Here is a 25,066-nt window from a genome sequence, read left to right as displayed (position 1 = left end):
GGGATGTGTCAGTAATGTTTTGAGGGTTTATCTTTGACAAACATGTAGCCAAAGAGTTTAGATATGTTGATAATGTATGGTTGTCATGGCAGCAGGTTCACTTGAGGGCTGTTGAGATAGGAAGTGACCAAGAGCTGTTGTTGGGACACGTGACTCGGAGGCTGCACACTGATCTGTTTTGACAAGCAGCGGGGAGGTGAGAGGGGGACAGACTTGAGAGTAGGCTGTAAGAGTTGGTGGCAAAAGCTTTGTGAGCAGTGATGACGAGAATACTCAGCATTACTTTATCACCGAATTTATATTGGATTGAGTTGGCAAGCTAGTTAACAGTGACTCTGTAGAGTAAACAAGACATTTGTTAGCAAGCTAGCGAGCACTAGCTATGCAGGCTGCTGCGGCCAAGTCTCGAAGATAGCCAGCTAGTTAGCTAGCATGTTTCTGTAAAAGTTGTGATGGTATGAAGCGGACCAAAAGTGGGGGAGAGGTGGCAACCCAACCTAGCTAGCCTACAGTCATTGCTGGATGAAAACCCGGACGATATGTTTTTCATCAACGTCATGCGTTGACATTGTCATTCCAACAGAATGATTCGTTGAACAAGACTCGTCCGTCGTCGTGCAGCGGAGAGGAGGACATTCTGTACCTGCGTGGGGGTTGGGGTGTTTTGACACAAGGTCGTCGTCAACATATGCCTAGCAAGCTAACTAGGTAGTTATGTTAGCTAGCTAATCATTTTTTGAGCAAGCTTGCCACACAGGACGAAGTAGCTAGTTTACAGTCGCTTACATTGCGAGCAATACAATACTGAGAGGGATGCTTTGCGAGGTGACTGCTGTGGTTCTTGTGCTAATGTTCGATTCTGAAGTGTATTGTCAGGGTAGCTAGTTTGCTAGTCAGTTTAATTCTTGTTGGCGTATTGATTAACAACCCAATTGCGATAGTTAATCGTTCGGTGCAAGCTAGTCTTCGTCCACCAGTTTACAGTACAACCCGATGGACGTGTACAGTGGCGTGCAAACAAAGCAATGCTTTGTTGGATAGGGAGCAATTGGCAGCATAACGGCTTTTCAGCTGGCATTGTTGCTTAATATATTAAGTCAGCGCAATCTTTTCGAGGCTTGGGGTCCATACAGAATTGCTGTCAAGGTTGTGTTTGTCGTGTGTCAGCCTTCAAGAAGAAATAACAGACGGAAGACAGAAGTCCCTGCGAGAGACGAGGAAGGCATCCCGATGACACTGGAAAACATGAAAACTGAACGAGGTAAAAGTTTAATTCAAAATTTGCTTGCGACATCCCATGTTGTGGTCAGTCTCAATATTTCTGCATTGAATTGCAGTATTGACACCATCACCCTTGGCTCATACTGGTCCAACCATTGGAATCTGGTCATTCCCCTGGGAGAGGAATCAGGGACAGTAATGGAGTGATGTAACAGCTGGTTAACTTCATCGCAGCTTTGTCAATAACAAAGCCTAACCCTGCGAGTAAAAAAACAAACATATTTCAAACATATGAGACCCTTATTATCTTTACAAGTACTTTATATATCAGGCTCCAGTGTGCCTATGCCATAATATGATTTGAAACGAATCCCTCAGCTCCTGAAAAGCACAACAGCAAAGACAAACCTGAACAGCTGACTTGCATGCTATGGTCTGAGACAAAGTTCCATTGTGCAATTCTGCTCAGTGTTGTTCAGTGCATCTCTTGCAGGAACTGTCACCAAAACCTGTGAAGCTAAAATTGTATACACGGTTATAACAGTTTGGGCTGAATATAGGCCTGGACAATTCGCATAAAGGTTTTCCTGCACACTATTTCCATTGCCAGCCATTGTACAAAATGTACAGTTTTTTTTTAATGATAATTAAAAGCTAACAAACTATGTAGAGCAACTATGTACCTTAGAGCAACTATCATGTACCTTATTGACTTCTGCAATGACATAATCATTTACAGATGGATTTCTCATGTTTATCAGTCAGTGATTGAACAATAACCCAGAGGCACCAGTCTGCATCGTAGACCTTTATGCTGTCGATCATACTTAGGGGTCAGGTTTTTTGTGATGAGATTATTTTAATCACCTAGAGGGGGTGGGTTAAGGTCATAGCTGTGTTAAAATATTTCTTAAAGTTTGTTCTCAGTGTGTCCTGTACAAATTGAACTCACGCTGTGGTCCTGGTAACACGATTCCCTAGCACTGAGAGTAAACATGTACACAGGCTGGGATTTAACCCCTGCCTTGCCTGTGTGTTCACATACACTGCCTTTATATGGAAAGCCATGCTCAGACATCTGGGCTATGTGGCGGCTGTGCTAAAGGGCACGCTGACACTGTACTCAGTAATTACAGCTAGGTAGCAATCTGGGGCCAGTAGTAAACAGCACTGTTTTTTGTTTAATTATGAGATTGGGGTTACGTAGTGGCGTTTCCTAGTCGTTCCTTCCACCAATAGAAGCACTTGCGACCGTGGCACCTTGACGAGATTCCGCGAATAAAAGATCATCGCAGTAGAGGCTGCTCTGGAGCAGATCCCATTATGACAGCTTGGTGCTCTGTGCTATTGTCATTTGAAAATTGGAACACACTGTTCCTCAAGTGGAAATAGCAGACTGCTCTGTCCAAGACACTCACGTCTAGCCCAGGACTCAAAGAGGGACTTTGACTGGAAGTGCAGCGCTGAGGGGATGTGTTTATGTAGATACGCCAGCCCTGGTAAGCAGAGCGACAGCCGTCTGAGGGCCACGTGCTGGACAGTGGAGTGGAGACTTGGAGGTGGTGGTGCAGACAAGCCCAGGCATGCGCTGTGTCATGATGCTGCTGTGGCATACTTCAAAGGGAAGATTTGGGTCAGGTAGGTGTCCTATCTGTAATGTTAAATACAAGTTGGATAGTGACAAGACAGGATGGATAAAATACCCCAGCCTTGCTGGACATCTTGCCAGAGTTAAGCAGAGGACAATGGGGTCAGCTGAAGTTGGACTCGTATGTGCAAGGCCTCTTGTAACCATCATTGCAAACATGTGTCTTTCTGTGACTGAAAGATCAGAACACTGTTTTGCTCAGAACTAACTGAAGTCATCTGACCGGTTTGTTTTTCTGTAGGTTGAAGTGATCAGTGTCTTGTGCAAGTGGAACAGAATGCTCAATCTAGATTAGGACTGTTTTCCTTTTAACCATAAAGCTTAACCAACAGCTTTCACAATTCTCATAAAGGGTATGGAACACTCACAGGGTGACGTGTAGCTGGAGGAGGCTGTGTGGAGACGTGCTTCTGCCAAGAGCCAAGGAGAGTCAAAACACTCACAGATGAGCTCAGAGTTAGTCAGTCATACTGGAGCCTATTGGGGAGGCAGGGCTGCCTTGGTTTGCAACAGCAGCCGCGGTGCTCAGGATTCCCCAGCCTGTTATTCTGTTTGTTTGGAGGTGGAGGTTTCCTTCCGCAGTCCTATGTGGGAGTCTGAGGGGAGATCCACACCCCCGCATGGCCAAAGTAGACTGTTTAGCTGCCTTCTCAGCCAACAGGGCGAGCAGTAGATCACAGAGTGGACTTTCACTGATCAACAGGCCAGATTGAAGGAAAACAGACTCTTGCCCTGGCCCCATATGGCACCTGTCCCCACTCTGTTGAAAGAAGTGATTCATACCAAGAGGCACAACAGGTGTTCTCAGTCACACCTCGTTTGTTGTAGCTACGACAACCATGTGTCATCGTCAGCTACGTTCATGTAAGGGTATTTAGTAGCGGTCTGATTATTCATGGGCTTTTCTGTTGTTTTTTTAAAGCTGTAAAAGACAGTGAAATTATTGAAATTAAATCACATTCTGCTGTAGTTTGAACTTCACCTAGCAAAGATGGCAAACACATCCCACTCTCCACTGTATGGGTCTGTTTAGTGAGACTTCAGAGAGCTATTCTAAAAGCGGTATTTCCTGAAATATTTAACACGTTGGTGAAATCAAGTCGCTCTGGATAAGAGCGTCTGCTAAATGACTAAATGTAAATCCATCATGGGAACTCTACAGTCTACACTGGGCCTTGGGAGGTCAATCAACCCTCATCAAATGCTGTGGTAACAGCTTTCACTGTAAGTAAACCTAGTGGCTGCACGTGACTCTGCTCCAGTTCTCCCAGTAATGCTCTTACCTAACATTGGGGTCTTGGGAAACACATACATACATACATACATACACACACACACACACACACACACACACACATACATACATACATACATACATACATACATACATACATACATACTTACATACATACATACATACATACATACACAGAGGAGGGCTGTCTGATACGTGTTTTGGCTATGGAGGGACATCAACCTGTCCCTTTTTGTCGTCATCTCCTTGAGCCCCGTGGTTCCTCACAGCCAACCAGCATCCAGCGCCACAGGAGCAGGATGAACCATCTGGACCTGTTGGGTTTTTGCTGGCAGGAGGAAGAATTGTCCGGGAGTTCTACTCTGATTCTGCCCTACATGCAGCTAGAGGACTGGCTTGAACTAGAAAAGTGACCTGCGAACCTTGAATGAATCCCTGAAAGTGACAGGCTAGATTTGTGTGAGCCGTAATGGAGTAGGAGACGAGAACGTCCGCTTAACATTTCAAAAACCGTCACGTTTGTCTCCTAGCTTCGCTCTCCCTTCTCCTCCCTCCCTTCTCCCTTCTTTTCCTCCCTTCTCCTCCTTCTCCTCTCCTCCTTCCCTCTTCGTGTCAGCTCGGCTGCCGTAGTGCTCCGTCGGCACGGGGACCGCTCGATCTGTCCTCGGGACTGCGGTCACGGAGTTCAGCGATCCTAAGCGTTCACATCTCATTTGCCTCGCGTTACTGTACTACCTCAGCAGTAACGCCATAGCTACCTCTATCCGCTGATGCTATCAGGCATAAAGGGAGGAAACGTGTCACATTTAATAGCCTCACCACGCTAGACAGATGGATAGAGAGACAGTGAGCGACAGATTTCTTTTCAGACAAAGGGATCTACGCAACCAGTAGCGGTGTGCGGCCGCCAGTCAGGAATGGCTTGAGGTTGTTGTCACCAGACACCATGTACCTCTGTCTGCTTAGTTATATAAGCTGAGGACTGGGATCTGGTTTACACACACACACCTTAGTTTGTTTTGTACCTCAAGCCACTATTGCTCTGTCAACTGATACCATCTGAGTAGCAACTCATTAGAAGATGTGTGTTTTTCACTGTACGTGTATGTCACGGTTGTTTTCATGTTTCCATGATCACTTTTGAACACGCTGTCCGGTGCAGCCAAAGGCTGGTGACCAGCCGTGTTCTCCTCTTGCAGATGAAGCCGCTCAGCGTGGCTGGGAGAACGGCCACCAGACATGGGCCCTTGGCTGTTTGTGTCTGTCTTTTTTTAGCCAAGAGCCAAACTGGTCTGTGGCAGACATACTCCAGTAACCAACCACAGCAGGACGACTGACACACTGTCAATGCCCTTTTGAGCCATGTTGAGGTTGCTCAACCTGCTCTGTCTGTGTGTGTGTGTGCTGATTTTCAGGGGGAAAAGCTTTGTTTGACTCCATTGTACAACTCACCCCTTGTCCTTTTCCCTCGCAGTGTGTGTGTTTGTACTCAGCGGAGTGGTTATGCATTGCACTAAGGATTACTAGCCTGTGCTGTTCTCCCAAGCACCCGGTTACGCAATCAGCATTAGTGGGACAATGAGTGTACTTCAGCTCTGATGGCATCCCTAGGCCCCACGCCTCAGGCCCAACCAGGACCAGTGAAACGCACTGGGGCTCAGAGTTGACAGGACCTGGTCAGGTCCAAGAGGCCTGGTCACGCTAACCCAGGGAGAGGTGGGGGACTGGGGGAGACGGCAAGACCATATCGTTCCGGTACGCCATTCCCTGTCCCTTCAAGCGGCTCGTCACAGCTGTGGGCTGACTGCATTAGCACCTAATGGCAGCAAACCATGGGTGCTACACATCCGTTGTGGCAGAAGTATGCCTTTATGCAGTGTTTAGCCAATTTATAGGACTGTCATATAGCTCAGAATAGTACACATTATGGCGTCTCTCTCACTCATAACAATACAATGCTGTTCCTAAACATCCAACAGAATGCATCAGAGCTTAGTTGAGAACTTGACCTTGATCACCACGACCGACTAAGCCCAAACTTCTGGCCCCAGTGATGAGAACCTGTAATGTGGGAACAATGAAGCGGTGCTTCCCAGAGGAACAGTGCGAACGTTGGGAGCCCAGCAGCTGTGTGTATTATTCTTATACAAAAGGGTATTAAAGATAAGCTTTTGCACCCTCTGAAACTGCTGTACTTTTTGTCAGGTTTTTTCGTCAGCAGTTTGTATGCGTGCGATGACTCTACTGTACAGGCTAGGCTACAGGCTGTAAAGGTTCAGTTGCTAATGAGTTTATACTGCCAGGTTTTTGCGTCCGTTGGTCGGTTGTGTGCGTGTTTGTGTCTGAACAAGACAATAGAAAGTTCACAGGAGCAGAAGGAGAGTTATTTTCTGCTGGAACAGTACCCATCCTCTCAGCCAATCAGCATCCAGTTCCTGTTGCTATGTGTGCTGTGAATCTGCCCCTTTGTGTGAAGAGCAGAGAGGGGAAAAGAGAGAGAGAGGGCGGTGCAGTGTGGAAGTTAGGCTCACTCGGCCTGTGGAGTCTGGATAAATGCTAACAAGTGGGATTGAGAGGAAATGGGAAACGTTGAACATGGGTTGACTTCATATTTCCTCAGTGGCATTTGCTCCAGGCAGCCTAACATAACATCGGAAATTGTTCCTCCCATTTTGTGTCAACAAAATTCTCTCTCTAAAGAGAGGACTTTATAAAAAGCCATTTTGTTTAAGTTCTTTGTTTCATAAACGCAGGGTGATTTACGTTCTGTTGCGAGCTTAGAGATGGTTTGTCTGCCTGTCCTTCCATTGTGTCTTGTGTGTTGACTGAGATGCCGGCTGAGCAGGAAAGGTGAGCAGATGTGGTGAGCAGTGAGCAGTGTGAAACACTGGAGTGATTCACAGGCTGGAAACCAATCCTATCCTATCATTACACTGAAAGGGTTGCACTGCTGTTGTGGACAACAAAGGCTCTGCATGATGCACAAACACATGTCACAGGGCAGTGATTAATACAGTGGATCATGCAATCCATCAGAGCCTCTTCGCTTTTTAGAAACATTAGCCTCAATTTACTCCTTTACACACACACACACACACACACACACGTCCCTAGCTCATTCCTACACACACACACACTGAATGTCCGTGACGGGGACATTAACGTGATATCTGTGTTGCCTTGGCAACCCTTTGTCCCCATGCAAAATGAATGTACTCCTATGACCAGAGACTTAGGTCTGCTTCTCAGAGCTGAAGTGTTTTGGCTGACGTGTTGTAGGTCTCTCTCTCTTCTCCCCCCCCCCCTCTTTTCAGCAGCTGGGTTGTCATCTTTGCATCTCAACTCGGTTTTCTGTAGTTGACAGAAGTACTAAGACTATGACCACAGGGCCAGAGTGATGGCTCCGACCAGTGAGTTCTATTCACAAAGGATTTTCAGTCAGAGAGAGAAAGAGGGAGCGATTAAAAAGGAAGCCTGTGAGGATAGACAGAGGAGAGAGGCACGGTATAACCTCACCATTGTTATTTCCCCTTCCTGTGTTCTCCAGGGGCTCTGCTTTGGGTGAGACTCAGAAACATCACAGGGCCTTACAGGCTGCACCGTGGGCCTTACAGGCTGCACCGTGGGCCTTACAGGCTGCACCGTGGGCCTTACAGACAGGATCTCAGGGCCTCCTAGCCAGCTCTGGTACTCTGTGTCCATGTGTGATGGTCTGTCGTGGCCTTGTATAAGAGGGGAGTAGGGAGGAGTCAGACAGAGATGGTTACCATGCTGTGGCTAGGCTATATTTATCTCGCTGGGGGCTGTTGTAAGTAGATTTAGCATAGAGGAGCTGCTTATTTAATCTTCCTTACCGCAACTGTGTTCATGATTGTGCTAAACCAACATTTCTATGTGACTGTGTGTCACTGTCCCCAGCATGGTGCTGCGCTTAACCTTTCAGTGAGCAGACTGAACAAGATGTATTCTGCCTCTAAACACAGCACAACTGGGTGGGATTTCAATGTTTTGGGTTCCTTGGAAGCGTTAGTTAAATGTTATATTTAAATGTGTGTAGACGACAGAGGGCACCCGTCAGCTGGTTGAGCGTGTCAGACTGGATCCAGGTTGTGTCGTGGGCCTGGCTGGAACAGGCAGGTTGGACCTGCATGGCTCCCGTGACCAGTCCTATCTCTGTCTCTGGTATCTGGGTAGGAAAACGCACGCGGTGCTGTAGTCACCGACCTGGAAGAACGGTGTTGTCAGTAGGTACATCTTAAGTGCTTTTGTGTAGGTCGCACAAACAAGCCCTCCCCCATGACCTCTGTGGTGTTTTGTAACAGCCAAAGCTGCCCGATGGACTCCGCTCTGTGTGGAAACCATGGTTGGGTTGGAGAAACGCTCCAGAGTGCGATCGCGGGGCCAAAGAGCCCAGATTACTGTGCCAGCTTATCTTGTCGCCATGGGACGCGAAACCACCAGCGCAACGGCTGCTCTTCCTGTTCGCAAATCGGATGAGAACATCTATCACTGATTTACATGCACACTCTCAAACATGTTTAGCGAGTTGTCCTCATTAAATGTCAGGGTCTGGAGGAGGCCTCGGGAGAGAGACTGCTACGTTTGAGCTGCAGTGTATCCGGTTCTACCACAGGTCAGGTAGAGAGCAGGGTGTTTACGCTTGTCTTTGTGATGAACACTTTTCTCTTCTTTCTCTCTCTCTCTGTTCACACATCAGAGGGCGTTTTCCAAAGCACATGACACAACACCAGGTTGACATGCAAAACCTTGAGGTTACAAGGCGGAGACAGCTGATGAGAGAAGTGTGTCTTTGTATTTGTGTGTGTGTGTGTGTGTGTGTGTGTGTGTGTGTGTGTGTGTGTGTGTGTGTGTGTGTGTGTGTGTGTGTGTGTGTGTGTGTGTGTGTGTGTGTGTGTGTGTGTGTGTGTGTGTGTGTGTGTGTGTGTGTGTGTGAGAGAGAGAGAACACCAGCTGATATGTGGGCTCATCGCCAGCGCTACTCAATTGCTGCAGCACTATTAATACTTTAGAAGTGCTTGCCCATCTCTACTCTAAATCTGACCTGTTACATAATAACACCCAGACACTGAACAGAGGGCTTGGCAAGAGGGATAGCAGAACATGGACAGTAACATAGAACAGGGGGTCAAAAGAGGGAGAAGGTGAAGAGTGTGTCTGGGAGGACTTGAGGCACGTCAAGTCGGGTCCTATCGTCTGGGTCACCCGAAAGGTTACTGCCGTCTTGTCAAATGATGTGAGGATAACGAGGTCAGAGGGGAAGGGAGACGTCACGTTAAGCACGGTGCACGGAGACTGAGGCTCCACGTGAAGGAATGTTCCGTAGAGACCCACCGCCCTAGAGAACAGCAGATACCATCAACGCAGACACGGGGCCTCTCAGCCAATCCCAGGCAGGGACCCTGACTGGCTCTTTTGTTCCGCGTGCGTGCACGTGTGTCACTTTCCCTTATGGGAAACGGGGGCAGTACGACCCCCTGAAACGTATTGCTGCTGGTACCCTCTTTCTAAGAAACTCCTTTCTGCTACTCAGATCCCTCCGTCATCTTCATGCGGGCCTCCTTTGTGTCTTCCTCCACCTCAAACCCTCCCTCCGCTCAGTCTCCCTCTCTGTCTCTCTTTGTCTCCCTCCCCTACTCCTTCTCCTCCTCCGGAATCCGTCCCCTCCCTCCCCCTCCCTCGGGCTGCTCTTCCTCCCCCATCCTCTCGTCCGTCCAGAGTGTTACCTTTAGCCCACATCCCTGGGAGCCCGTAGTCCACAAACCAACTAACAGTAAACCCTAATCCTAGCAGGGGCTGTGCTAGGCCAGTGAGCTAGCCAGTCAGAACAGGCAGGGTTTGCACTCCCTCCCCCTCTCCCTTAGCTACAGCTGGCAGCTCCCCCCCTCCCCTCTCTCTCCCAGCTCTATGTTGTGCTGTTCTCTTTCCACGTGCAGTGCACAGCTCAAAGCATGTGGGAGGAGTTCCCTGGAAGAATGTGCGTGACTGCCTCAGACACACACACCCACACACACAGTCACACTTACACACACATCGCCTGAAACTGACACAAAGCACTCCCAGTGCGCTCACACCGATAGAGCCAGCTGAGAAAGGCTCTGTTCGGTCTGGGCTAACTGTAACAAGACTGTTTCTATAGTGTGTGTGTGTGTGTGTGTGAGCAGGCAGCTGGGAGGACTGGGAGTCGTCATGCAGCAGCTGACCTCCTCAGGGTATTCTAAAGCTGTGTCTTAAGGAGGAGCCATAGTGCAGCCAGGCTTTTTAGCCCCGACACATTCGGTCCTGCTTATACAGCACACTCCATACCATAGGCAAGACGTGAATACCCCTCAAAGAAATCGACCTAATTGGCACAGAATGTCGTTTATAAAACACATGTTGTGCTATTTTTGGCACGTAAGGTTATCACGAACACCTTGGCATCCCCGTCTCTCCTGCATTGTGCTAACAGACTGACAGATTCCGTGCGCCGAGCTAATTACTCCTCTCTCTGATCCAGTCTGAGGTATTCCTGGGAGGATAGCTCGGCATGTGGAGGAGAATAAGGCTCTATTATCTCTTGCTGGTGCTGGGTTGCCAGGTTTGCCCCACCCTAACCCCTAAGGCAAACCCTGCCTCAGCTGACCGGATGGTGAAGAACCAGAGCAGTGTTATTTCTGTCCTGAACTGGGAAGGGGGGTGGTACTGTGTGTGGGTGAGAAAGAGAGAAGTTAGTCTTGCAGTGTGTTACACCACGACTGAGCTCAGCTGACGTATCAGCGCTAAATTTATCTCCCAACGAGCACAACTGGAAAAGTTGTCTCATTTCTCCTCCTCACCCACAAACACAGGCCCATTTTAAAAACCAAACACACGCACACACACGCAGGCCTGAAACCCTATATCCAGGAGATAGTCGTGATTCGTCAGACCATAGCAGAAATGCTGGAAGTCTGAGCTTTGCTAGATGTGTCCCCTGCAGCTTCTCCACTGTAAACGAGTCGGGCCCGAGTGTCCTGTTCTTCGGTCTTCTCTGCTGGCTCCGGTCTGAAAGGTTCCCCTGTGGTTCTAAGCGGTTCTCGTGGGTTCTCCTTCATGCAGACGCGGCCGAGGAGTTCTTCGAGTATGACGCCGAGGAGTTCCTCGTGTTCCTGACTCTGCTCATCACAGAGGGGCGGACTCCAGAATGTTCCGTGAAGGGAAGGACCGAGGGGCTCCACTGCCCCCCTGCCCAGTCGACCCTGCCCCCCCTCCACAAGCATGAGTGCAGCGACAAACTGCCCCAGGTAACACACACACACATCCATCTCATTTACACACAGTCTCCATGCAAACCAGCACCAAGTGGTTTCCAGGCTTACATAAATACACACACACACACATACAGACACACATTGATCGTCTTTGTGTGTGTGTGTGTTTGCCTTACCCAGTGTCGACAGGCCAGGCGGACACGCTCGGAGGTGATGTTGCTGTGGAGGAACAGTATTCCCATCATGATTGAGGTCATGCTACTGCCAGACTGCTGCTATGGAGATGAGTGCCCTCCCAGCGACCCCATCAGTGACCCGGCCATCAAACAGGACGCTCTGCTGCTCGAGAGATGGACCCTGCAGCCAGTACCCCGACAGTACGCGCCGTCTCTCTCTCTTTCTCTCAAACACTTTTCATTATTCTTTTTTTTTATAGCCACAATAGCTAAAAGCATTGAGCCAGGATCACTCACGTCGCCGCCTCTTCTTTCTCTCGTTTTCTCTCTGACTAATCTCTCTCTCTTTCTGTCCTTAATCTGTCTCTCTCTCTGTCTGTGTCTCTCTCTTTCTGTTCTTAATTTGTCTCTCTCTCTGTCTCTATCTCTCTGTGTCTCTCTCTCTGTGTCTCTCTCTCTGTCTCTCTGTCTCCCTCTCTGTGTGTCTCTCTCTCTGTCTCTCTGTGTCTCTCTCTCTGTAGGAGTGGTGAACGTTTCATCGAGGAGAAGACGTTGCTGCTGGCCGTGCGCTCCTACGTGTTCTTCTCCCAGCTCAGCGCCTGGCTCAGCGCCTCCCACGGTGTCGTCCCCAGAAACATCCTGTACAGGTAAACACACGCTCCCAACACCTCACACTTTCCACCCTCATATCCCTCAGCAGCTGGGGTTCCCCCCTGACCCGTTCCCCGCTGACCCGTCCCCTGTTCCTGTGTCGTCTGCAGGATCAGCGCAGCGGATGAGGAGCTGGTCTGGAAGTTCTCCCAGCCGCCCTCGGAGCATCTCTTCCCCGTCCCTAACGTCTCCCAGAGCGTCGCCCTGCGCGTCCGTGTCCAGTCCCTCCCCCGCCAGTCCACCTACCCCACCCTGGCCTGCAGCATCCACACTGCCCTGCCCCCCCTTTACAGCAAGACCCCCACCCTCCACCCCGGCCAGGGCCTCCCCTCACACTTCAGGAGGGGCCAGGACTCGAAAGAGAGTCGGCTTCACAATGCTCATTTCCCCCTTTATAGCAAGAGCTCCAACACCCTAGGTCTCCCCATCGCTGGGCTCCCCATCGCAAGTTTCCCCATCACCAGTCTCCCCCTCTCTGGTCTCCCCCTCCACAATAAGAGGAGCCAGGAGTCTTCAGACAGCCATGGTCACATGTTTCAGAATGGAGAGCTGCCCCAGGTCAACACCCCGCATCGTCAGGGCTCCCCCCTGTTTTCCCGGCCCTCCCCCTCCCGCTCGCACTCCCCCCTCCCCCCAGGCGGGAAGGCCGTGAGGTGGCTGTACTCTGCCCTCAATGGCCCCTCCGACCCCCCCCACACCGAGGACTATGGTCTGTCTAACGGGGCGGAGACCTCTCGGGGCGGGGGCTCAGAACCGCTGAGGGCCTTCAAGACCCTGTCCTTGACCGACCCACCACGCTGCCCCTCCCCCAGGTCCATCACCACAGAGACCAACCCCCTGATTGGCTCTCTGCTTCAGGAGAGACAGGAAGTGATCGCCCGCATTGCACAGCGCCTCAACTTCTGTGACCCGACTGCTCCGCCCCTACCGTCAGCCCTCTTCGCGCCGGACGCCCCTCCCAAAGCCTTCTGGGGCGGTAGCCATGACGACACAACTCTCCGAAAGACCAAAGAGGCGGAGGCCCCGCCCCCTGAGCCCGCCGGCCACGCTCGCCCCTCCCCGTTCGACACGCCCGTTCACGACAAGCCTCCGGGTAAACGAGAGACGTCGTCCCCCAAGCCCGCGGCCTGCAGGAGACTGAGACTGAGCGAGCCCGGAGAGGGAGAGAAGGAGAGAGAGCGGGAGAGAGACAGGGAGAGAGAGAACTCCCTCATCTCCCAGGCAGTGCACGACATCGCCAGGCTCATCCAGGACAGGCTGGGCGTCCCCTCTCTGTCCCCGACACACAGCGGCCCTCTGCACCGCACACACACCCAGACCCTCACGGTCCGCACGTACACACACACCACGCGCACCACTCACAGGACGCCAGACGTGAGCTGTAGTTCGAGCAATGGCTTCGCCAACGGCCACGCCCCTGGCCACGCCCACGGCCACAGGGACACAGACGCCACGACCCATGCACCTGTTTGCACAGAGAAAGCCAGAACTAACCCGGAGGTAGACCTTTCTGTCCGATCTCAGAACGGCACCTCTGTTACACTTGAAGACCCTCCGATCAGACCCCAGCCCCAGTGTTTACAGACCTTGCCCCAAGAGGTGCCCAGAGCCCAGGGCCCCGACCCCTCCGACACCCCCCGCACCCTCAGAGAGAACGGCCTGAGGACCAGACAGACTTGCACAGACGCCTCCCCAGCCCACACCCAGAACCCCATCAAGCTCCAGGCCCAGAGCCAGTCCACCACCCTGCAGGATGAGAACCAGGCCCCCCCAGGCTCTGGAGCCTCCGGCCCCACCACCCCCACGACCAAAGCCCCCAGCACACCCACTGTCCTGGTGAGTGACATGGCACACAGCCCTCTGGCACACCAGCTACTGCAGGCAGTGAAGAAATCTAATATCCTAGAGACAGGTTTTTTTTCCCCACACATTGCAAAAGGTCAGTCATTATCATAAAGCGAAGGGTGGACTCGAGGTTAGGTCGAACAATCTGTTGAAAACAAATGGGTATCACATATCGCAACTTCATCTTTCCTTGACTCTTATCTTTGTCTTATCTTTCTTCCTCTTTGTCAGCGGGCCCACAGCCCCTCCCCCCTGCGTCCGTGCAACAGCTGGAGGAAGCAAAACCGCCACTCACTAGACGCCACGGCAACCAAGGCCTTCCACCCCTGCACTGGCCTACCTCTCCTCTCCAGCCCAGTAAGATACACTTGCACACTCACAAACACACATGTTCTTTCTTCTTTCTATCTACTGTATCTAAATATCCCCCTATAGCACCCCACTAACAACCACGCAGTATGTTACTGTGCACTGATGTATCATACAGTATCTGCGAGCAGTCTTTATGACTCGTGTCTGTTTACACACACACACACGCACACACACACACACTCTTCAGACAGACAGTCAGGCTTAAGAGCCATGTGACTCATCTGAACCACAACAGTCACAGATCTCTGACTAACTTCCTGCTTCCTGCCTGATGAACCGACACTGTTAGAGAGCCCTTGGCTCCCAGGCCAAGACTGTTTTCTGCTTCCCCCCTCCCCCCATCCCCACCTACACACACACACACACACACAGAATATTACTTTGCATGAAGCAATCAGTTTCCCCTGAATTCATCCAGTTGTGGTGTGGCTGACGACATGACCTATGTTTTGTAATGAAGTTGAGTTTGTCTCCGTCAGGTTCCCCAAAGGAGAACCCAGACTGGCTTCTTTGACCTGGATTCATCTGTGATCGGCTGTAAAGGCCTGCCCTGGACACCTGGAAAAAGGTAACATGACCCCCTCTTAGACCCATCACCACCTGAATAGAAACACAACCCCTTAATTAAATATATTCAAATAACGTTCCATGTACCCTACAACGTTTTGGATTAGTCATGGGATTAGATGTTAAGCCTATAAACACAAATAGATCAGAGGTCACAATTATGTTGACTCATGGATGAGAGGTCAGATATAATTCCTATACCAATCTAGAGAAATGGGCCAGTCCTGTGGTGCTCTGCAGTGGGTTCCCTTCACACTGCCATCTGCTGGGCTAAAGGTTGTACTGCTATCACTCAAAGACACTGCTCAAAATGGCAGCCTAAACCTGCCTCATAAAGAATCAGGGCCAGCCCTTCTTATAAGCACAACAAGGTCAAGTTTTCGTTGTGTGCCGACGTATTGAACGAATACGTATTCGCATTAAACAGACGCAGTTATGTTAAATGAGGTATGGTGAATGAAGATGACCTTTGTAGGGGTCGTATGTCATCCCTGATCCAGATGCACTGTAACAAGGTGGCTTGTGTTGCCCCCTCAGGGTGGGTCTGAAGAGGGAGGAGGACTCGGAGGAGCAGCAGGTCCTCAGTGCCAGCGCTCCACCTGCCAGTCTCAGCCTCCTGGGCAACTTTGAGGTACATGGACGCACGCCTTACGTCTCTAATGTCTCCAATAGTGGAGCGAAATCAAGTAATGAGAGTGTGTGTGTGTGTGTGTGCGTCTCCAGGAGTGTGTGTTGAACCACCGCCTGGAGCCGCTGGGGATGATCGAGGGCTTCACGGCGGAGGTTGGGGCCAGTGGGACCTTCTGCCCCAGTCACATGACTTTTCCCGTGGACGTGTCGTTCTACAGCGTGTCGGAAGACAACGCCCCCTCGCCGTACATGGTGAGACCTTGTCAACCTGCATTCGCGAAGGCGACCAAGCTTCGGCTCGCTCACACTACTGGACGTCGTTTCCTGTTTGTGTGACGTTGTTTCCCGTTTGTGTGACGTTGTTTGCTGTTAGTGTGACGTTGTTTGCTGTTTGTGTTGTGTGTCTCCCAGGGCGAAATCAACCTGGAGTCCCTGGGTAAAAGGGGCTACCGTGTACCCCCATCAGGAACCATTCAAGTGGTGAGGAAACACCTTATTTTGTCGCTGTATACGCTTTTGTGCAGAATGCTTTTTATGTTCTGAGGGAGACGACAAAGGGCCGGCCGGGCGGTGGGGTCATGCGGTGCATCAGAGTCACTGGCAGGTTGGAGAACAAAGGGACGAGTCTGGGGATGAGCACAGGGCAGGGAGACACCTAGTGGGAGAAGGGAGAAATGCAGAGAGACGAGGAATTGAGTGATGTGCAGTTCCAACGGAACCGTTTCGTGTCCTAGTGAAGATTATTGACGTAAATGATAAGCTTTGCTTTCTTCCCCCGCCCCCATCAGACCTTATTTAACCCCAACAAAACCGTGGTGAAGATGTTTGTGGTGGTGTATGACTTGAGGGCCATGCCAGCTGGACACCAGACCTTCCTACGCCAGAGGACCTTCTCCGTTCCCGTCCGCCGTGACGGCTCGCACGCACACGCCAGCAGGAAGCCCCTCCCTCTGGGCCAGGGACGCACGCTGCGCTACCTCGTTCACCTGAGGTGAGACGCTCCACCTAGCTGGCAGCCAAACAAGGCAGCTGTCAGTCGAGACCAAACCGGCAGAGCAGTCAGGGAGTCTTCGCAATTCAACAAGCTTTAAAATCTCTCTCTCCCTATCTCTCTTCCTCTCTCTCTCTTCCTCTCTCTCTCTCCCTCTCTCTCTTCCCTCTCTCTCTCTGTCTCTCTTCCTTTTTTTCTGTCTCTCTCTCAGGTTCCAGAGCTCAAAGTCTGGGAAGATCTACCTCCACAGAGACATCCGTCTGCTGTTCTCCAGGAAGTCCATGGAGGTAGACAGTGGTGCTGCCTACGAGCTCCAGTCTTTCACAGAGTCCCCAGCCAACCCGCCCTTCTCCCCCCGCTGCTGAGACGGGTCCTTCCCTACCAGCACAGGACTACTGAGGCCTAACACCCGAAACAACCCACAGGGCCCTGGAGCTAGTGGGGGGTGGTACCCACTGAAATGACCACCTGTTCTTTAGTGTGCTGCTGTGGGTCAAAGTTGTGAACCCCAGCCCACACATGGTCCCAGTTAGGAGGGGTGAACAGGGTGACATTTTGAGAGCCATCATTAGTTTACTTGCTCTACCATAGGTATACTGGGATATTTGGCTGTATGACTTATTACAGTCGTCCTTCCCAGGGTCTGTCAGGAGAGGACTGGGAAAGTCTCTGGAGGTGGGACCCCCTTATCCTGTCCAGTCAGACAGCTGTGATAAGAGCAATGGGGGGGCTGAATGCAACAGGAAATGGGGGGGGGGGGGTTGATTTGGTGCACCTCTGTCCCAGAGAAGTGCTGCTGTTTAACAAGCCCAAAATACAAACAACCTTGGACCACTGAAGAAGACTAGCAAGCAATCAAGCCAGAGAAAATACCAAGTTGACATCAGAAGCGCACTGTGTATTTCCACGATAACTGGAAATTGAAAAAATAGTAATATTCTAATACTTTGTTTTTGTACTGTTACAGAACCACTTTATCGGAAGTGTTGCAATAGAAAGAGAATAACCTTAGCTTTAGTGTTTATTTACTTTCAGCATACCATCAGTTATTTAATATTTAAATTAATATTTCAGTTCTGGCTCATGTGACGTTTGTCATGCTAAGCATTATGATGTAGTGCAAACTCTGTAAATCATAGTATGTATTTTTGACATTAATAATAAGATCTGGAAATATAAATATATCTATATATCTTATAAAGCAATCTTAAAATCTATGTTGTGTCTTTGTGTTTTTATTATAAGCCAGACCCACCATAGTACTCTAATTGACACAAAACACAAATCCTTGTGCAAGTGACATATATATGATATATACCAGCTCTGATACATGTAGATATGTCTACAAACCCCCCCCCCCCCCCCAAAAAAAAGCTCAAACTATTTATGGCATTAAATATTAATGTTAACCTTCTGATTCTTCAACTATTGATACAGCATACCCAAAGCGTTAGTTCAAATAATGGTGCCTCGTCTTGAACATTTTAAATCTAAAGATTTAACACGCACGATCAAATAGATTAAGTAACGAAATATCATGAGTAGCAATAAACGATATCAAATAACGAATGCTTCACATTTATCATTTTGCTTTGGATAGATTTCTGTAAGTTTAATTTTTTTGCAAAAGTAGTGACGTAATATCTCTTGACAGCCATATTTGTGCGGGAGTCAGCGGTCGGTGAGGATTTGTACTGTATGGGGACAGAACACCGAGGCAGAGATTTTTGATTGCCTTCAGAATTTGCGCATTTTTTGCGTTCTCTTGGGGGTTAAGGTTAACCAAAGATGTCTGAAGAAATTGAAGGAACACGGACGGGTGAGGAGGGACTTGTTGAAGATAACAAAGTAAGTTTTAAGGGCTTGTACTCCTTAGCTAGCCCACGTTAGCGAGCTAGCTAGGGTACTGTACCTAGCTAATAGCTTGCGGAGCTACCCTGATTGGTTTGCTAGAATACGCTATTCAGTACGCTTGCAGAGGTTAACAAGGTAGCTAACGCTAACTGCCTAGAAAGCTATGACCAGAATGTCACAGCAACATTCAAACCTGGCATTGGCATTGCAGGGTGTTGGCTCGTAATTTAGGTTGCTATGAATTTACTAGAAGAGGCAGATTGGGACATAAATAAAAATGCTCCTAATATTTTGTAGTCGTTGTCTTTGTATCTGAAAACGGAATCTAGCTATTTCAGGTAGTTAGCTCTAGCTAGCTGACAGAACTCGCCCCAGCAAAAAGAGCAAGGCTGGTTTGAACTAGTAATTGTTGTCAATTATTGTTAGTTAACTAAGTGGTTATTTGATCAACAACAACCTAGCTGCTACAACATACTAACACAGTTTATACTTGTCCGTTTACTCGTTAGCCAGTCAACCAGCGTCCTGTTGATCTACTAGCAAGCGTCCGTTATAAATGCCTACAAGCTATAGTAGCTAGTTTGGCATGTAGCTAGCTATTATGAGACAGCTGAATAGCTATCTAAACAAGAGCTAAGTGACGTCGACTATAATGTTTCTTGTTTGTTACCGGTGTGGTTGCAAGCTGCTGCTTTTTGATAAACATTGAGTTATATTTCAATATTCAAGATTGATCTGATTAACCCCTCGGGCGTTGGATACTTGGATAGTAACATTGTGTCATCTCATGCTAACAAATAGGCTCGGTCATTACTACCAGATTACTGCCGTTGTATCTTTTAAATCCTCTAGCATTTCCACATTTTCAGCCTATGCATAAAGCCCATGAACTTATGTTGTTGTGTAAAGTCTCTACGGATCACATGAGAACTGTTACTCCCTAGGTAGTCGCAGTGTTCGGTAGTACAATAGGCGACTGCTCGCTGTGCCTTGGAAATAGCGCAGAAGTGTGGATCTAGGCCTCATCATAGACCGCTGTGACTAGGCTGTCCAAGCTACCTAGTTCACAAAGCTATTATTTATAGTTAAACATTTACATTGTATTGCAGTGCTCCTTTTTACCTGTAATTATGAGGTATGTGATGTATGTGTTTTTTCAGGACATGGAGGATATGGTGATCCACCCTGAAAAGGCAGAGGAGGCCAAACTCAAGGCTCGCTACCCTAATCTGGGGCACAAACCTGGGGGCTCTGACCTGCTCCGTAAACGTTTACAGAAGGGGGTTAGTCAACCCATTACCGCATTATTTCAATCCTATTATTTCAATCCTATTATCACATTTGTATAGAACGCACACCGATTTCTCATGAAGGCCCCTACGTCCACACATCAACCTCCCTCTCTTTCTCTTTGCAGCAAAAGTATTTTGACTCTGGTGACTACAACATGGCCAAGGCCAAGATAAAGAATAAGCAGCTGCCTGCCGCCACGACAGAGAAGGCTGAGATCACAGGGGACCACATCCCCACCCCCCAGGACCTGCCCCAGAGGAAACCCTCCCTGGTGGCCAGTAAACTCGCCGGCTGATACACACACACACAGCCACTGTCCCAGATCCCTAAGTCTATATACATACTACCCTTCTCAGCCACACCCCTACACTACTCCCTAGCACCAACTCTTCCCTTTTAGCCCTGACCTTGCCCCAGAGGGAGCTCTCCCTAATGGCGAGTGAACTGGCTGCCATTTTACCACCCCTAGCCCTGGCACTGTACCTGACCCCCCGCCCCTCCTCCTTTTCCTGCATCGCTCTCACAGACTACTCTTCTTCATCGTAGCCCCCACTCCTCATCCATCCATTTCTTTGTTCCTTTTTTTTGTTTTTTTTTACTCCTGTGTGTAAATGCACTGAAAGAAAGAACATGCGTGTGTTGGAAGTGAACCGACTATTATGACCCTGCTCTCCTGTCGCAGAGCATCGTGTTGTAACGCTGTTGTCAGTGGCTTTGGGGCGTTGATTGGCACAAGCTGCACCATCTCAGAAAGGTTTTCAGTGTCATCTACGGTCCTGTAGTTGAAAGTGTACATATTTACTAGTGTTTTGAGTGGAGGCAGATATCAAGAGTTTTAGAATGTTTTACATTAGAATCATTGTATTATTCACAGTATGTCCTAAATTATGCTGTAATGTGCTTGAGTGATTGAGTATAACCCTTGATAATGGTAATGACCAGACTGTTGGTTTTGTTGGTGTGTTCATATGAAAGCGTTGAGAGACACTGGTGGGTCACATGGTGAGGGCCAGAGTGGTGTATGAAAGTGCATGTGTGACTTAGGGCTCCTAAAGGCATCTATTGCTCCAAGCTAACCTGGGACGTCATTCATTTTATCTGCCCACTCATTCATCCATTCATTCATACACACACACACACACTCAGGTGAGATATGAGTCCACCAGGTGGTAGGTGATGACCGGCTGAGGAAGAGGTTGTAGTGCAGGTGTGGTTGATGGTCTTAAAGCACTACATCGTCTGTCGAAGCTGTGCATGTACATGACTGCCCTGCTGTCACTTTGTGCCGTTTTGTTTTGTAAATAAAATAGTTTTGCACAAACGACTTTGTTGTGTTCCTGTGTATTGACTATGGTATCTAGTTATAAGAATATGCGTACATTTTACACTTCTTAGTGTACGTTATTTCCTGTTTTACTGTATATAACGTATATGTAAATTCGACATGCCTTTAATTCTGTTTGATGTAATTGTCAACACTTTCTTGCATGCAGAAACAAGTGTCAAATGCAGACACAGATTCTCACTGGCATGTAGAAATGCAGGAGTACAAATAACTCAAACCATCAGGAAAACCTATTTGGCATCCTATTGATTCAATCCAACATTGGGGACTCAAACTGCAATGACCTGCAAGAGAAAACTGGAATAATATACACGCGCTCAAATACAGATGAGCGCACCAATGCCGTGATTATAATTTAGCTGTACTACAGCAGTGGCGTTCCACGGCCACTGAGTGGTGCCGTTTTCTATGTTTTCCAGACCAATAAAACTGCCGTGTTTTACTGAGTAATTTTACCCATCTCATACCCAGAATGCACAGAGGGATTCCAAAATATTGAGCTTTTCAGGTATGATGCCGATAGGGGCTTCGCACTGAGGACTAACGTTGTCTGAAACGATTTTATATCCTGCATGTAAGCACAACTTTCATGCTTCGTAGTGTCCTGATATTCTAGTCGAGATTTCAGAGGACACAACGACCATCATGGCAGCGTCGGAGCTGTACACAAAGGTAAAATCGAGTTGATTAAATCTATAGGCTACGTGGTAACAGATTCTGTAATATCGCTTCATTGCAGCAAAGTTGAATGTCAATACTCGCAATTTTGTTCTGTCGAAACAAGAAAATCATTTTTAACCAAGCAAGGAAATTGTCAGTCAAATCCTCGCACACGGCTGTCTGTAGTTGGCTGGTGACTGGTAAAGAATGATCTTTGAATGAATGAAATGCATTTAAAACAGCGATCCTGCAGAAGATATAGTGGTTGCCAAGTATGTTTGAGTGCGATGTCTAAATATAGCCTTCGGTTTAATGTTAAAATGGGTGCAGCTGACAAAGCGGCGAAGGCGCGGCGGTCGCCAAGGGGCCTTTCTTTCATATTCAGTATCATGAAAGATTACTTTTATCAAACACGAACATTATAAGAAACTAGCAGTAATCGTTATCATTTCAGTGTATATAAATGAGTGGTTGTAGATATAGACTCGAGATAAATGTCTTTCTGTAGCCTATGGGAAAAATCTATGATGATGCAAAATGAATGCTGCGTGGTGTGGGTAGGATTTGAGTATTTCTTGTTACGATGAATAAAACATTTTGAGACATCGGTGTCTGACATTAAAGCAATTAGGCCTATATTTTGTTTCCCGGAGGATGCCAGTACATATTAGACTTTAATCCGAGCTCGGTTCGTTCATATGTTAGCTAGTCGTTTGGGTACCGCTGATGCGGAGTGAGATGCTGCGACCAATGGTGACGTCAGAGTTTCGCTGACGACACTGCTGGTTGTTTTGAGTTTGCGGTCTGATTCTGAAGCTCTAAACCGATGGAATTGTGTGAACGAAGGAATATCGGTTGGTTGCGCAAATCCTTCAGCCCTAAATGGGGTATGGCATTCATTTTCAGAGTTCCATAGACCTATTAAACTGTCAACAATGAATAATATGTGTACATATCGTTCCACAAAGAAGAATGCATCGTTGTTGGATTTTTTTTCTTATCTGCAGCAGCATTTTTAAATGGAAGAAGAAATTTGAAGGTGTGTGTGAGAGAGAGAGAGAGAGAGAGAGAGAGAGAGAGAAGAGAGAGAGAGAGAGAGAGAGAGAGAGAGAGAGAGAGAGAGAGAGAGAGAGAGAGAGAGAGAGAGAGAGAGAGAGAGAGAGAGAGAGAGAGAGAGAGAGAGAGAGAGAGAGAGAGAGAGAGAGAGAGAGAGAGAGAGAGAGATGAGAGAGAGAGAGGAGAGAGGAGAGAGAGAGAGAGAGAGGTAACACCCCATCCCCCATGTTGCCAGCTGGTGTATTCAGCATGAATAGAGTTCATATAGAGATGCAGTGTGTGTGGACGATGGGAGTGTGTGTGTGTGTGTGTATACATGCATGGGTCTCCTATATATTAGCTACATACAGTATATTGTTGCTGCTATGATACAAGACCCTTCATTTGCAGCAAGCTTTCATCTCTCAGTCTATTTCGCTGGACTTGTGATGTCTTTGGAAGAGTGACAGGGTCATTGTGGCCACGGTCACCTCTCTGAAGTCGTGTCACATGTTGGGAACGAGGAAGCAGGTTATTCGTTAAGGTCATGTTCTGATGTCAGTCCACTATTTGTGATGTTGCCTTCTGTGTATACGGCCTGGGAGAACACTCTGTTCTTTGTGTGTCTGGCTCTGCCGAATAGAACCCTTCAGATGGTCTCAGTCTGAATACTCAATACACGGCAAACATACACATGCTCACGTCAACATGAATGCACTCAGTTTGCATTCGGTTTGACTCCTATCTGTCCTCAACCCCTGGGAGAAAAGCACTATATTGAGGGAGAAAGAGAGGAAGACTAAGATTGTTGCTGCTCACTAACAATAGTGCACTTGTATAGGCCATACATTATGCTTTATAAAATAACAGTACATAGTAGGAGACTAAGTATTTTCCTTTTCAAAAAACGAATGTTCTTTAAAATGTCCCCAATCTGACTGGATAGATGAGAAAGCCTATTAGTTGTCTACAAATCTGTCATTCCAGCAGGTGTTCAGTTGTCAGTTGAAAACACTCCTGCTTGACATCCACTAGCTGTAACTAGCCCTGGTTGTCCTCTAAGGAAGTAATGTTTGGGCCCAAGAGAGCCTGTCACCTTCAGCTGTGTTATTCAGTGAATCAACAATTGGCCCTAAACAGCTCTGGCTCCACACACAACTACGCAATCCCCCTTTCTAAGTGTGGATCTGTGTGAACATGCGTTATCACGTAAGTGTGTGTGTTGTTTTTTTTCCCCCTCTGGCACTGATGGAGAGCATGTGCATTAGATTACCACAGTAACCTGGTTATGGTAATTGTGCCGACATACTGCGTTTGTGTCCACTCTGGTAATCTGTCTGTCACCCTCGCCTGCCCTCCCCTGTTGCAGGACCACCACTGGCGTGTGTTTGTCTAACTAACTTGAGCATCTGCGGTGAAGAGCTGCATCTGTTTGTCGGAAGCCACGACAATTTGAAGTCTGTGTTGCCTCAGGACTCATGTGACTGAGTGCTGTGGCAGGCTTAGGAGAACTGAGGTTTGATTGACTTCAGGGTTGTCCAATGCCAGTGGCAGGCCGTCCCAGAGGGTTGGACAGATGAGAGCAGCAGGGAATGCTAGGCGCTCAGCAGACACAATGGAATGCCTCATCGGTCTGGAACTTAAGAACATAGGCTGCTCAACGAGACCACCGGTTCTGTGGCGTGTGGTAGGAGGCGTTGAGGTGGGCTGGGAGCATGAGATAGAGGTTGACCGCCAGCAAAGATGAACCAGGAGCTGGATTTTATGTTTGTCAAGAGTAAGCCTTTGGTTTCCATCTTTTAAAACTCTTGAAACTTCACAAACAACTTTTGAGGGTAATGAAGAAAGTGAGTGTTGAAGTAGCCAACCGGAAAAGAGAGAATACGTGTATGTCCCTAGAGAGGCCTTTATGTTGGTGTTAAAATGGGTCTTTCTGTCAGAGAGAACATGGATCTCCAGACGCGACACACCCTACAGCTCGACGGGAGATGAGGAGACACACGCTGGGATGACACGGCTCATTAGACTCCCCTACAGGGAGAGGGGTTGTTTTGTGAGCAAGAATAAACGTAAAAATGTCTTTCTTTAAAACTCCCAACTGGTGGCAGAGACGAGGGGGAAGACATGAGCAGATTGTGGAGAACAGTTTGCGAGGAACTCCTGTAGGTAGATTAGGTAGTTACATTTACATTTATTCATTTAGCAAACGCTTTTATCCAAAGCGACTTCCAAGAGAGAGGTTAGAGGAAAGACAGGTTGTATGCAGCTGCCAA

The 25,066-nt window shown here is 48.4% G+C and overlaps 3 protein-coding genes across 5 annotated transcripts in view; all 3 read left to right on the top strand.

The window, feature by feature from the left end:
- Positions 1-17,823, top strand: atosa (atos homolog A). The gene is made up of 12 exons (XM_062470599.1): positions 1-1,261; positions 11,223-11,407; positions 11,555-11,751; positions 12,072-12,197; positions 12,312-14,037; positions 14,278-14,403; positions 14,898-14,986; positions 15,523-15,616; positions 15,709-15,867; positions 16,027-16,095; positions 16,404-16,606; positions 16,818-17,823. Exons 1-12 carry the CDS (start codon positions 1,231-1,233, stop codon positions 16,969-16,971), a joined length of 3,159 nt encoding a protein of 1,052 aa, XP_062326583.1. The 5' UTR covers positions 1-1,230; the 3' UTR covers positions 16,972-17,823.
- Positions 17,824-18,259: 436 nt separating this feature from the next.
- Positions 18,260-21,075, top strand: arpp19a (cAMP-regulated phosphoprotein 19a). Its single transcript, XM_062470600.1, has 3 exons — positions 18,260-18,454; positions 19,621-19,743; positions 19,878-21,075. Exons 1-3 carry the CDS (start codon positions 18,395-18,397, stop codon positions 20,046-20,048), a joined length of 354 nt encoding a protein of 117 aa, XP_062326584.1. The 5' UTR covers positions 18,260-18,394; the 3' UTR covers positions 20,049-21,075.
- A 509-nt stretch (positions 21,076-21,584) lies between these two features.
- myo5aa (myosin VAa) overlaps positions 21,585-25,066 on the top strand; it is a 32,215-nt gene continuing 28,733 nt past the window's right edge. For all 3 annotated transcript variants that reach the window (XM_062472035.1, XM_062472034.1, XM_062472033.1), the window contains exon 1: positions 21,585-21,770. In XM_062472035.1, the coding sequence (XP_062328019.1) occupies positions 21,744-21,770 (27 nt within the window). In that variant the 5' untranslated portion in view covers positions 21,585-21,743. The remainder of the gene's footprint in view (positions 21,771-25,066) is intronic.

This window comes from Osmerus eperlanus, chromosome 10 (assembly GCF_963692335.1).
Source record: "Osmerus eperlanus chromosome 10, fOsmEpe2.1, whole genome shotgun sequence".
NCBI lineage: Eukaryota > Metazoa > Chordata > Actinopteri > Osmeriformes > Osmeridae > Osmerus > Osmerus eperlanus.
The sequence above is the reverse complement of the archived record's forward strand: the minus strand, read 5'-3'. Positions and strand labels throughout refer to the sequence as shown.